The sequence below is a fragment of the Hydra vulgaris genome, chromosome 03, assembly GCF_038396675.1.
Source record: "Hydra vulgaris chromosome 03, alternate assembly HydraT2T_AEP".
NCBI lineage: Eukaryota > Metazoa > Cnidaria > Hydrozoa > Anthoathecata > Hydridae > Hydra > Hydra vulgaris.
The window spans coordinates 65,783,219-65,796,227 of NC_088922.1; the positions used below are offsets into that span (position 1 = coordinate 65,783,219).

The 13,009-nt window shown below is 25.8% G+C and overlaps 1 protein-coding gene across 1 annotated transcript in view; it reads left to right on the forward strand.

Annotated features, from left to right (window-relative positions):
• LOC100201772 (sestrin-1) overlaps window positions 1-12,670 on the forward strand; it is a 62,111-nt gene extending 49,441 nt beyond the window's left edge. Inside the window, exons 6-11 of the mRNA XM_065794011.1 lie at window positions 4,106-4,230; window positions 5,359-5,468; window positions 7,378-7,486; window positions 7,559-7,603; window positions 7,753-7,827; window positions 12,027-12,670. Of these exons, the coding sequence (XP_065650083.1) occupies window positions 4,106-4,230; window positions 5,359-5,468; window positions 7,378-7,486; window positions 7,559-7,603; window positions 7,753-7,827; window positions 12,027-12,113 (551 nt within the window). The 3' untranslated portion in view covers window positions 12,114-12,670. The remainder of the gene's footprint in view (window positions 1-4,105; window positions 4,231-5,358; window positions 5,469-7,377; window positions 7,487-7,558; window positions 7,604-7,752; window positions 7,828-12,026) is intronic.
• The last annotated feature ends 339 nt before the right edge of the window (window positions 12,671-13,009 follow it).

Consider the following 13,009-nt stretch of genomic DNA (forward strand, 5'->3'; position numbering starts at 1 on the left):
TATTTTCTACTTGGAATGCAATATTTAGGACATAAATGGTTTAACAATTTTTGAAATCCGATGTCTTCTACTATAGAAAAAGGTTGAATATCAACTGCAATCATTTCTGCAATATATTTACTAATTAATTTAGACCTGTGATCATTAATATCCCAGGGCTTTTTTCTCTCAATTGTTTGAAACAAAGTTTGTTGAGACTGTTTTGAGCAACTTGCATGAGTTGACTTGATTTTCTTGAATACGTTTTGTTCACTTTCTGCTTTTCTTTTGTTTTCTTCTTCATTAAGTTTAAACTCTTTGCTTGCTATTTCTTTATGTTTTGTATTAATATGAGACAACATATTTGTTGTGTTAAAAGACTTAGATGTTTTTTCTTTGTTACCTCTTGTAATCTTCATTTTGCATAGGCTACATATTGCAATTGAAGCATCTTCAGGAGAAATAGTAAAATATTTCCACACCCAGCTGCGTGATTTTATTGGAATATCTTTTCCAAACAAAACTGCTGCCATTCTAAATATATATTTGATTCTGCAACTTCATTACCTTATTAGTAATTTAGATATCTAAATAACAATCATTTAAAAATATAGATAGCAATACTTGAATACATATAGATAACAATGCTTAAATAAGTTACTTTTAAGTATAACAATAAAACAATACAAAATAAAATTATACTAAAAACAACATTATAGTAATAAAAGTATAATTACATCCAGCTGTTAAATTAAAGCTTATAAACATTATTTTAAGAATAAATAAACTTGCCTGTAAACAAAGTCAAAATAAACAATTTTTCTAAAAATTCTAAGCGATGCATAAAGTTTAGGTTATTTATTATTTAATTATTATCAAAATGCAGGATAAGAGTATTAAAATGCCATCGGTAAATTAATAAAAAAAGGCCGATACCGATTCCGATTGTACAAAAAGTGGCCGATTAAGCCGATGCCGATTAATCGGTACATCACTAATATATATATATATATATATATATATATATATATATATATATATATATATATATATATATATATATATATATATATGTATATATATATATTTATATATATATATATATATATATATATATATATATGTATATATATATCTATATATATATATATATATATATATATATATATATATATATATATATATATATATATATATATATATATATATATATATATATATATATTAGTAGAAAATCACTTAACACTTTGTTTTATCAACAAAGATTCATCAGAAATGCATCAAATTTTTTGGTTAATCTCTCAACTGCATTCTTTTGTTTATACATACATACTCATATATATATATATATATATATATATATATATATATATATATATATATATATATATATATATATATATATATATATATATATATATAAGTAGAAAATCACTTAACAAAAATTTTTTCCATTTAACACTTTGTTTCATCAACAAAGATTCATCAGAACTGCATCAAATTTCATCAACAAAAATTCATCAGTAAATATATATATATATATATATATATATATATATATATATATATATATGTATATATATATATATATATATATATATATATATATATATATATATATACACACATTTAAATGGCTTCAATGAAGTAGTGTCACATTGTTTGGTACTCAGTTTTAAGTGGTTCCTACACAACATTAAATTTGTGGTTAGCTGTGATAGGCTGTTACAAAATGTTTTCACATAAAAAAATAGTTTGTAACAGCATCTCAGTTGCTGCTAGCTTTTTATACTCATATACTAAATGGATACCTGCCAGAATATGATACATATTAAAGTGTTCTTTAGCCTTCCAGGGAGCTTGCTGTATCATTATGGTAGCTGAAGGAGATGGTAGCAACAACTCCTAATGTAGTGTTGGTTCATTAATTGGGCTCTAATTACAAGCCTAAATTGAGTTTACAATACCTAAATTTAAATTTATTTTTTTAATATGTTTTTTATATTAAAGTAAAATCGAATACAATACTATTTGTCTGATGCCAGTATATCTTAAAACTCAACTTGAAAAGTAGTATACATAAGAAATCTACACTATGATTGAAAATTAAATTAAAGTTATTATTCTTGAGCATATGGTTTTTAATGGTCTTATTGCAATAAAGACATTGAATTCTTTTTTTTGTATCTGTTGAGTCACAAGTGCATGGACAAATTTGACGATTTGTTTTGCACATTTTTCTGGATACTTTATATCTATCCAATTAAAGATATTTAAACAATTAAAGTTCTTATTTTATAATTTTTTTCTGTTGTTTTATAAAACAATGGTCTTCTAGTATTAAATAGTTTCAATTATTTAATTTTTTGTCTTAAAAATTAACTTCCTCACCAGATTAATTTTCATATCAACCTTGCATGCTAATATTTTTTATTTTCCACTGCTACTCTAGGTTTTTATTTAAAATAACAATCATTCAAACTTAGTTATACAGTAGAATTTCTCTAATTCGAATTTCATGGGTAAAAATAAAAGTTCGAATTAGACAGATTTTCGAATTATAGAAAGTTAGTTTTTCTTAAACGCATTTCACGGTGGCTTTGCATTTAATCGAATTATAGAGGTTTTTGAATTAAGGAGATTCGAATTAGAGAGATTGTACTGTAAAGTTAAAAATTTAAGAACCTCTTTGTGCATTGTAAAGAGGAGAAAATAATTTACAAAAACTTTTTTAAATTAAAACTTATGTTTATTTAATAAGTTTAATTTAATGTTTAATTTTATGTTTGTTTAATTTATAAAAGTTTAATTAAATCATTTAAATTTATTTTAACAAGTTAAAAGTTGGAAGTACAAAAATATTAAGCATCTAATATTAATTTGTTACCAAACCTCCTTTTTTCAAACTGTTAATTGGAGCGTTGGTTATTTAACATTAAACATGGTTGTAAAAAAAGAAGTAATGATTTGGTCTGAAATTATGTCATTTAAAGCATAAAAGAATTTATTTAAAGTGTTATGAAAAAAAAGTTAAAACACTGAAAAAAAATTTTTAATTGACCTGCCAATACAGTCAATCATCAATTCTATGTCTTAGCTGGTCAATTTGCCCGCCTACCTTCAATTTTTTATTTTGTTTATTAAATCAATCAAAAATGTAGTTTAAAAAGTTCATTCTTTTTAAATAAAGTTAATATATATTTACAAATAAATTTCTATGTATAAAATGTATAATTTTAACTTTATATAATTTACTAAACTTTATATAATTCACAAATAAAATTTATTTAAATAAACTTTATATAATTCGCAAATAAAATTTATTTAATAAATTTTATAAAACTTTGACAACTTAAAAAAAAAGATTTAAATTTTTGTTGTAAACAAAAATGATAATTTTGTAAAATAAATATAAATTGTTTTAAAATGTTTTGATTAGAAAAGGTTAAAGTCTACAAAGTTAATTCTTTTAGCACATGTTTGAAATTTATTTTTATTAGGACATACCTGAAAACTTTAACTTGAATGTTCTCAAAACATCTAATAAGCCTGTGGTTAAGTTGTTGCAACGAAATATCCTAAGTGTGGTCAAGCACAGCATCCAATCTTACATCATTCCTAATCAAACCTGCACCATAATTCTTGATTTTTTCTAAATAATCATAATAATAATTTTTCTTTTCAACTATTATTAAAATTTTCTTTACTAGTTGACCAGCAAGTTTGCTTCTTTGCTGCTTTGAAAGACTTTCCGTATCAAAATTTTCTTCAAAACATTTTTACATGATATCATTTCTTAAATGTTTTAAATTTTTAATTAGTTTAGGAGTAATTTAGTAAATTTCAAAAGTCTAAAAAAAATTGTCCAGAAAGTAAATAAAAATACAGAAAGCAAATTAAAAGAATTAAAAATTAAGGCCTTCATAATATGTTTTTAGTTTTGCAAGAGACTTTTTATAAGTTTTTTTAGTAACTTTTTTTAGTGAAGACTTTGCTATAAAAAAAAAGTTTCTACAAATTGTTAGTTTTAAAGCAGATAAAAAGATTGTTTTTTAATTAAAAAAATTCATTTATAGTATTATTAAAAATTGTTTGTATTTATTAAAAATAGTTTTATTTTTTTAAGTTGATGAAGAAACTTATGATGTTGTTAAAGAATCATCTAACAGTTTTCATAAAAGGTATTGTGATGACAGTACTTACCAAGAATTTGCAAAACGCGATAAAAGTATTGAAGTTTTCCGAGCACATGTATGTTAATATCTACTTTATTTATTGTTGTTTGGTTTTTGCTTTATCCATCTATTTCACCACAAAATATGAAAATTTATAGTTATATAATAATTACATAATAACATAAATAAGATTATTTAATCTCAGCCTATTTATTAAAATAGTTATCACATTTTCTATATTTGTTAAGGTGGTGAAAATTATTCAATTCATCCAACATTTGATAAAATAGTTAATGATTTATTTTTATGTGAAGTTTAATTCCTGCGGATATATGACTACTTTAGTTTGCATCAAACTAAAAGTGTTCAAAGTTTTTATAACTAGTTAGTTTATCTTAGCAATGACGTAGCAACTTTATTTTAGCCGTACTAGATTGCCAAACTTTATAAATTTTATAAAGCTTCTTGTCATATAAAATATAGATTTATAGTGTTTCTGGAGGTGCAGTTACTCTTATACATAATAGTAATAAAATAATTCAAATTTTGATTTTTAATTTTTGAGTTGTTTTTTCTCATTTTATGATTTTTAATGTTTTTTTTTTTTTTAATTGTAAAACAGGATATCTCCAGTTTAAAATAAGCAATTAAGCTGAAATTTTTAGGAAATTTTCTTCACACATGTAGAATTTATTTGTTATATGGTATTCTAAATTTATTTTTTGGGGCCCTACTATAAGGTTTTATCTGTCGTAGTTTTTTCAATAAAATCTTTGTTTAAGTTTAACAGTCAATAATCTGAACCAGCAAGATAAATTCATAAGTCCTATGACAAATGAATTTTGTACATATGTAGAACTACCATTTAAATTTTTGAGTGTACCGCTTTTGCAACTTTGTGTTTTGATGATTTTGCTTTTTTCACACTTTGTCATAAAATTTTGAGGCAAGCAAGGCAGGTTTTTTTTTTTTTTTTTTTTTTAATTTCATAATTATTGTTAATAATTAACTAATAATTATTGATTGGAAATAAACAATTTCTATTGAACAGTTAGTTTTTATTATTTAATAAAATTTTAGTTTTAAAAAAAGTTTTAATTAAAGCACAAAAGTAAAGTTAATATTTGTTTAGGGCGTGCTAATGCATGTTAAGTAAATATTTGTTTAGGATGAACTAATGCATGTTAAGTAAAAATTTGTTTAGGATTACAGTTGGGATGAGCATGGATTTTCATTCATTAATCGATTATATCCAGAATTTGGTGATCTGCTTGACAAGAAGTTCTCTTGTGCTCATAACCTAACATACAGAACGTTAGTTATTTATACAATCTAAATTTAAATGTTTTAATTATGGTATAATAGAATAGAATATAATACATACACACATACACTATAGATGTTCATGTTGTGTGAGCAGAAAATCATAGTTCAACAATATTAAATACTCTTTGCTTTATTTTTTTCTTTTTGTAAATGAAATATAACTGCCACTTTTGATTGAGAAAGGCATAAATTTTATACTGGCTCAAGATTGCTAAGTTTTTGTTTTGTCTTCTAAGAATACTTTTTTTTAAATTATTTATGCATAAGGTATTTTTTAACCTGTTATTTGAAGTTGTTTTTTTAAGCTTGGAACGAATGCCATTTCTCATTAGTTATTTTTTAGGTCATAAAAAAATAAAAATTTCATTAAAATACAAAAATGCTTGCTAATTAAAATTGATAAGAAAAAAAAAAATAAAAGACTTTTTTTTTTGGTACTAATATTGACTTGAAATGGTACTAATATTGATTGGAAATAAACAATTTCTATTGAACAGTGTATCAAGAGTTGAACAAACTTTTTGCTAAACTTGCAGTATACACAACACAGTATATATAACATGCACTAGTAGAGTAGTAGTCAACAAAGTTTAGCTCACAAACAGGAGGCTCAAGATTCAAATCTACACTTAGCCTCTGGAAATACTTTTGTCAACCTGTTTCTCAATGCAGTGACCTCATTTAATGTTCGTCTAAAGGAATTTAAGGTGCAGAGAAAGTTGCATGCAAGATTAAACTTTTATAAATTGGAACAAAGTTCCAGCTGAAAAAAAATAATCTATATAACAACAAATAATATTATATTAACTGTAGAGCAGAGTTTTAGCAGAGTTTTATATTTATAAATAAAACTGTAAACAAACTTTCCTAAAAAATAATAAATTTATAAATTTTTTTAAATTGTTTCATCTTGATTTGCGGTCAGAGATCAGTGAATTCATTTTTCCTTAATTTTTTAATTTCTAGTTTAAGAAGACCATCTTTAATTAAAGATTTTTGTTTTGTTTTTCAATGATCACCAACTGCAACTTTTATTTTTAAAGTAGGAACAATTTCATCTATTTTGACAAAAACTGACATGAATGTCAGATTCAGGTTCATCAACTCAAAGATTTTAACTAAAACAACCTCATATGTTAATATGGTTGTATACATTATTACTAATGCTCTAGTTTTAAATTTTAATGTTTTCCGCACTAAAACAGTAATACTAATAAACATTTAAAGTTAAATGTTTATTAGTCAACACTTTATTTTTTTTTCTCTTTTTTTTTTTTACACTTGATATCATCACCTCATTAAGTCTGAGTCACTATAGATCGCTGATCTCGTTTCTATGTTTTATGGTAAAACCTTTGTGCCAAGTTTTTATTGCAAACCTGATGCTGACCTCTAACAGTTTAAGGTTGGCAAAATATTGATGACCTCATTTTTTCTAGTTCTGAGGGGTGAGGGTATTCCTTTAACAACTCTCTTTTAATCCTATTGCTTATAAACACAAATCTGGCTGAAAGATGGCTGCTGCTTGGAAAAGCAAGTTATACACACCATTACAAAAGATTTAAAATGATCGGGGTGGAGCTTTGCATATCTTACTTATGTTTATATGCTCTATAAGTCTTAAAATTTTTAATTTTTTTAAACTCTGAATAAGCACTTTAGTCTACCTAGCATACAAGATTCATTTTTTTTTACTCATAAGTCTTAACATTTTTACTCTTTAAGTCTTTAACTTTTTTTTACTCTTTAACTTTTTTTACTCTATAAGTCTTTACATTTTTAATTTTTTTAAACTCTGAATAAGCACTCTAGTTTACCAAGCATACAAGATTCATTTTTTTTACTCATTTTAAACAATGTGTAATTTAATTATTTTTATGTTGTAAATATTTTTCAGTATGGGTGATCATATAACTAACGTAGATACTTCAAAGTTTCGTCTTGCAACTTGGAACTATATACACTTGTTATTCGGAATATTTCATGATGATTATGTGTACAATGAGGTAACTTTAAAAACTTCAAGACTTTCTTTAACTTGCATGATTACTAAATATAAAACTACTTCTAATATTTAGGTTAACACATTGCTTGAGAAGTCTTACAAAACATACATCAAAAAAGTAATTTTTAAATTAGATAATTAGCCTGGGAGCTTTCAAAGTTTTTTGTTATACTTAAACTATTTTTATATTTGATATTAAAATATTTAAGTTTTTAAAAAAAAAAAATATTTTATAAAAGTCGTTTTGAAATTTTTTTCAAATTGTAGGTAGCATGTTTTCCAGAACAAATTACTTTTTTGGATTACTGGGAATGTTATACTGATATGCTTGCATCTGAAAAGGTTCATTTAATCTAAATTTTACTTTATTTTTTACTTATTATTAAAAGTAAAATCTTATATATTAAGTAAAATTTATATATAAATTTTACTTATTATTTATTATTTTACTTTTAACAAATTTGTTTAAAATAAAAATCTCTTGAAATAAAATTTATTTTTTGAAAATTCTATTGTAGTTAATTAAAAAAAATTTTTTTTCGCACTTACATGATCCAAAGACATATAGATACATAACATAAAGCTATGGATACATGGTCCTATAGGACCTATGGATGATTAATCATATTGGACATACAATGTCCAATACGACTATTCATCCATAGATTTGTTACAAGAAATCAATGTAAAAAGGTGCTGTCTGATGCTAAGCTAAATTATTCCCAGTTTACTAAATCTTGTATTCTATCTTGGAAGTTAGGCTTTAGAGACTTTTGAAAAATTTTCAGCAGCAATATTAGCAAAGGTATGTCTAACATTCTATCTCTCATTCATGGTACTGATCTCATCACCTCTCCCAAGGATAAGGCTCTTAGCATTCAACTCATGAATCTTATGGCCATACTCTTCCTTCCATTCAAATTAAACAGATTAACTCATTGTTAGACATTCAAATCACTCCAGCTTCTGTTGTTTAATTCATATCTCAATTAAACTTTTCTAGGGTTCATGGTCCAGACAACATTCCTGTCATAGTTTTACAAAAGTGTTCTCCAGAACTTTCTTCAACTCTCTCGAAACTATTTAATAATAGCTTAACATAATCTTATTTTCCTGCCTGCTGAAAAATTGCATCTTTGGTTCAAGTTTTAAAAAACTCTGGGAAGCATTCTGAACCCTCCAACTATCATCTTGTTAGACTTCTTTCTGTTATTAGGAATATCTTTGAGTTTTTGATCAACAAATGTCTAACATCCCATTTTGAATCAAATAACTTACTGTCAGACAATCAATGTGATTTTCAATCATTCTACGGCTGACTTGCTAACTAATGTGACTGAAAGGTTTTATTGTGTAATAGATGGAGGCAGCGAGGCTAGGGCTATTGCTATTGATATATTTTAAGCTTTTAATAAAGTTTGGCATGCTGGTCTTCTCCATAAGCTTGCTTCATTAGTTTTTGAGATTATCAAATCATCTCTTTCTAAACCCTTTATCAAAGTTATCCTTGAAGGCCTACACTATTGTTCATTTGTATCTAGGAAAGTTTTTGAGATAATCAAATCATCTCTTTCTAAACCCTTTATCAAAGTTATCCTTGAAGGGCTACACTATTGTTCATTTCCAGTGATCTTCTTACACTTAAATTGATCTCAATGATAACCTTACTTCTTGAGTGGCTCTATTCACTGATCACTCAACTCAACTGTACTTCTGTCTAGTCTTTATGCTACTGTTTTGACAAAAAACCTTCACTTTTTGATCGTTTAGAACAGGCAGTTGATTTTCAATCTGATCTCACTTCTGTATCAGATTGGGGTTTGCAGTGGTTTGTGAATTTTAACACCGACAAATTCAGTTTCAAAAATTCAAGCAACTATTGCAATACTGTCAACATTCCTATATTGATGAATGGCAACCCTCACACTGAGTCATCTTCACATCTTCTTGGATTATGGTTTACTAATGACCTTTCATGGAAACCATATATACAATCAAATGCTAAGTTAGCATCTGCTTAAGTTGCTTCTCTTTATCTTACTCTTGGTTCCGTTCTCCCCTCTAAATCCTTTATGTATTCTCTGACCTTGACCTGTCATTTAGCAAAGTCTCATTCTTTTACTGTATCTGTTCCTGCATGCTCTAAAAACTTTTATTTGTCTAGTTTTTTTCCCATGCAACTCTCCTTGCACTTCATCCCACTTCATGAATTTCCCATCTTCTTGTTTTCCTGGCTCATACAACTTTTCAAGTCTTTAACCTTTCAAGTCTGTTAACTGTTTCCCTGCTCTTTAACTCTATTCTTTGTTTTTTAGTAACTCCCAACTTAATAGTGGTTGCTTGCAGCCTTGTTTGGAGTGAATCATGATGAATAAATAATAATAAAAAAAAATGCAATGAAATATTTTTGTGCAAAGTCAGATTATCTTATACATTATATACTTTTGTGATTTCCAAATCTTGCTAAAGAGACTTGCTAAAAACTGATTTGCTAAAATTTGATACAGACCAAGCAAAACCAGTGAAACAAATGTTCTAGTTTATCTTTTAAAAAACCTTAACGGCTGGTTTTCTAAATGTATGCATTAAATTTCGAATTTGTTTGAGCATCATGGCTACTTCATGTGTAGAAGAACAATTCTTTTCAAGGGAGACAGTGGGTCAAAAAAACTACAATTCTTGCTATTCTCTGCATTGAACACAATTTGAAAAAAAATTCGGCTAATTCGGCCCTGATTTCAAATAATATTTTTATCCAAAAGTATTACCTTTTTGAAATAAAATCCAAATATAAATAAGTTTTACGCTGCAATCAAGTGGGGACTATTGATTTATAGAATATTGGTCTTTATATCATGACATGCTGGTGACACAAACAAGTAACAGTATGATCAGGACTTCTACCGATGAAAAGAATTATCTAAAAATATTTTGCCATCATGCAGTTGTGCACTTTTTAAATTTTCTTAGAAACAATTAACATATTCACATTTTCTTCCATTTCACTTTTTCCATATTTTCCTTTTTCCTTTTCTCCTTTTCACTTCTCTGCCATACTTTCTTACAGGCATGTTTAGATATTAGCAGATGACATGACAGATATCTACAGATGACATGACAGATATTTACAGATCCCCACATTTCTTCAACAATTTTCTTTTTCCTTTTTTCTTTTTCACTTCTCTGCCGTACTTTCTTACAGGTATGTTTAGATATTAGCAGATGACATGACAGATATCTACAGATGATATGACAGATATTTACAGATCCCCACATTTCTTCAACAATTTTCATTTAACAATTTTTGTTTTCATTTTTATTCAAAAGTTGTAACTTTTTGAAACTGATATAACACGTTTTCTATAATTGTTGCAGTGTTTTTTTATTTTATTTTGTTCTTTGATTAGCTGTTTATGATTATGCGGTAGATAATTTTCTGCTTGAAACTGCTTTGGTGGCAGTTACCACAAAAACAGGCAGTTAGTCCTACTAAAGTTTACCATTGCAGAAAACACACAAGTAGCCAAGTTTCTCTTTGTTCCTGTAATACATAAGTTCACATACTTTCAGTTTATTAACTAAATCTAAATCCATTAAGTGTTTTTCAGGTTAAATAATCTTCAGGTTAAATAACCTTAAGAAATAATCTTTAATAAAGCTTATAAAAGCGATTTTTACTTAAAAAGTTTTTTATTTGTAAAAGTTTTTCGTTGAACTCACACAGTTTGAATCCAAACCTCAAATTTTTATTCAGTTACTTTTGAACAGATAGGTTTATTAAAGTATTAAAAGCGGGACTATGTTAACAAAAGTAAAGTTGATGTGGCCTGTTGTTTAGCTAAATGGACATTGATTTTTTTTACGCTTTGTTTGTTGGTAAAAATAGATGAACTTGAAAAAAGATATTCATATTTTAATGTCTTTTTTATTATTATTTTTTTAATTTTAAGTTTTATAAATTTTTTAACTATGTAATTAAACAATCGATTAACTCGCAAATATATATTTATACTTAAATTATGTATTGCATTAAAGCAAGGCCCATTAACTCCAAAATCCTAAAATCAAACGGTATGGAGTCCTAAATTAAAACAGCCAAATTTAATTCACGCAGAGAGAAAGTTGGTCAGGCAAATAATGCGAGAGGTAAGATTTGTCTAGTGATTAGTGCAAGAGGTCAGATTCAGTTTGGGAAATAGTGCAAGAATTAAGATTCAATAAAGAAAAATTACCTTGAAGACCAAAAATTTTTCAAATTATTAGGATTGAAACAATATGGTGGTAACAACAATTTTTTATGTTTAGAATTTTTAGGTGCTACAGTCATGATTTAAATTAGAGAAATTGATAATATCATAATTAGTGCATACCCCAAGCAATAGGCTTCGGTCCTACTAATCAACCCAAGTTGTAACAAAGTTAAATAAAATATTCAAAATATTTAGGTTCATGCAAAAGCTGAGAAACATGTTTCCTCTGTAATATTAGTTAAGTAAATATTGTAGCATTATTTTATTTCATTTTGTCATTTTTTTTTTTAGATACATATCAACTTACTTGTAATGGAGTCACGTATGCAAGCTGTTTTGCTATACGCTTTCCGCTATCTAACGACGTATATGAAGTGATATCTTGTCATGAGTTAACGTCACTTAGCGTTATTCATGTTGTACATGAATGGTGTGTTGAAATCACGCATGCGCATCATAATTCTTTTCATTTTTTGTAAACAATACTTTTATATATAAATATATAAACAAAGAATAAATAATCTGAGTAAAGATAATAATTTATTAAAGAGAAAAGTTAGTTTTTGCGTTGATTAAAATTTTATTTTAAAAAAAATCTTATTTTTCTTGGAAAGAAATAGTTTTTTTATTAACCAAAAGCTCCGCAATTTAATAATCTCATTGAAATTAAGTCATTAGTAAAAATGTTTTTTATTGTCCTTTGTTAATTTGTCCGCCATTATTTTGTGTCAGTCTGTTGTTCATTTTTTAAGATCAAACTATTGATTAACTTTGACGTAATTTTCGTATGAACTTACCTTTATCGAGAATTTTTGTGTACTTAAAGAGCGAAATTATTTTAATAAAAATGTGACCATTATTTTTTAATCAGAATTGATTTATAATTTTTTTTTTCCACCTTTTTATGTTTTAAAAAAGAAATTAGATGCAATAAATGATTTTTCTGCAGCGTTTGCGTGCTTTTTTGATATATATATATATATATATATATATATATATATATATATATATATATATATATATATATATATATATATATATATATATATATATATATATATATATATATATATATATATATATATATATATATATATATAGTATATATATAGTATATATAGTATATATGTTACTGTTACCCGCAGTACCAGGAGTTAGCTAAATGCTAATGTTTATAATATAATTTAATATTGCAACTCTGAGTTTCATATGTTATCACAATCATAAGGCAAGTAGTAAAAGTTTAATTTTGCTACGATTTGTTTTGTGGACGT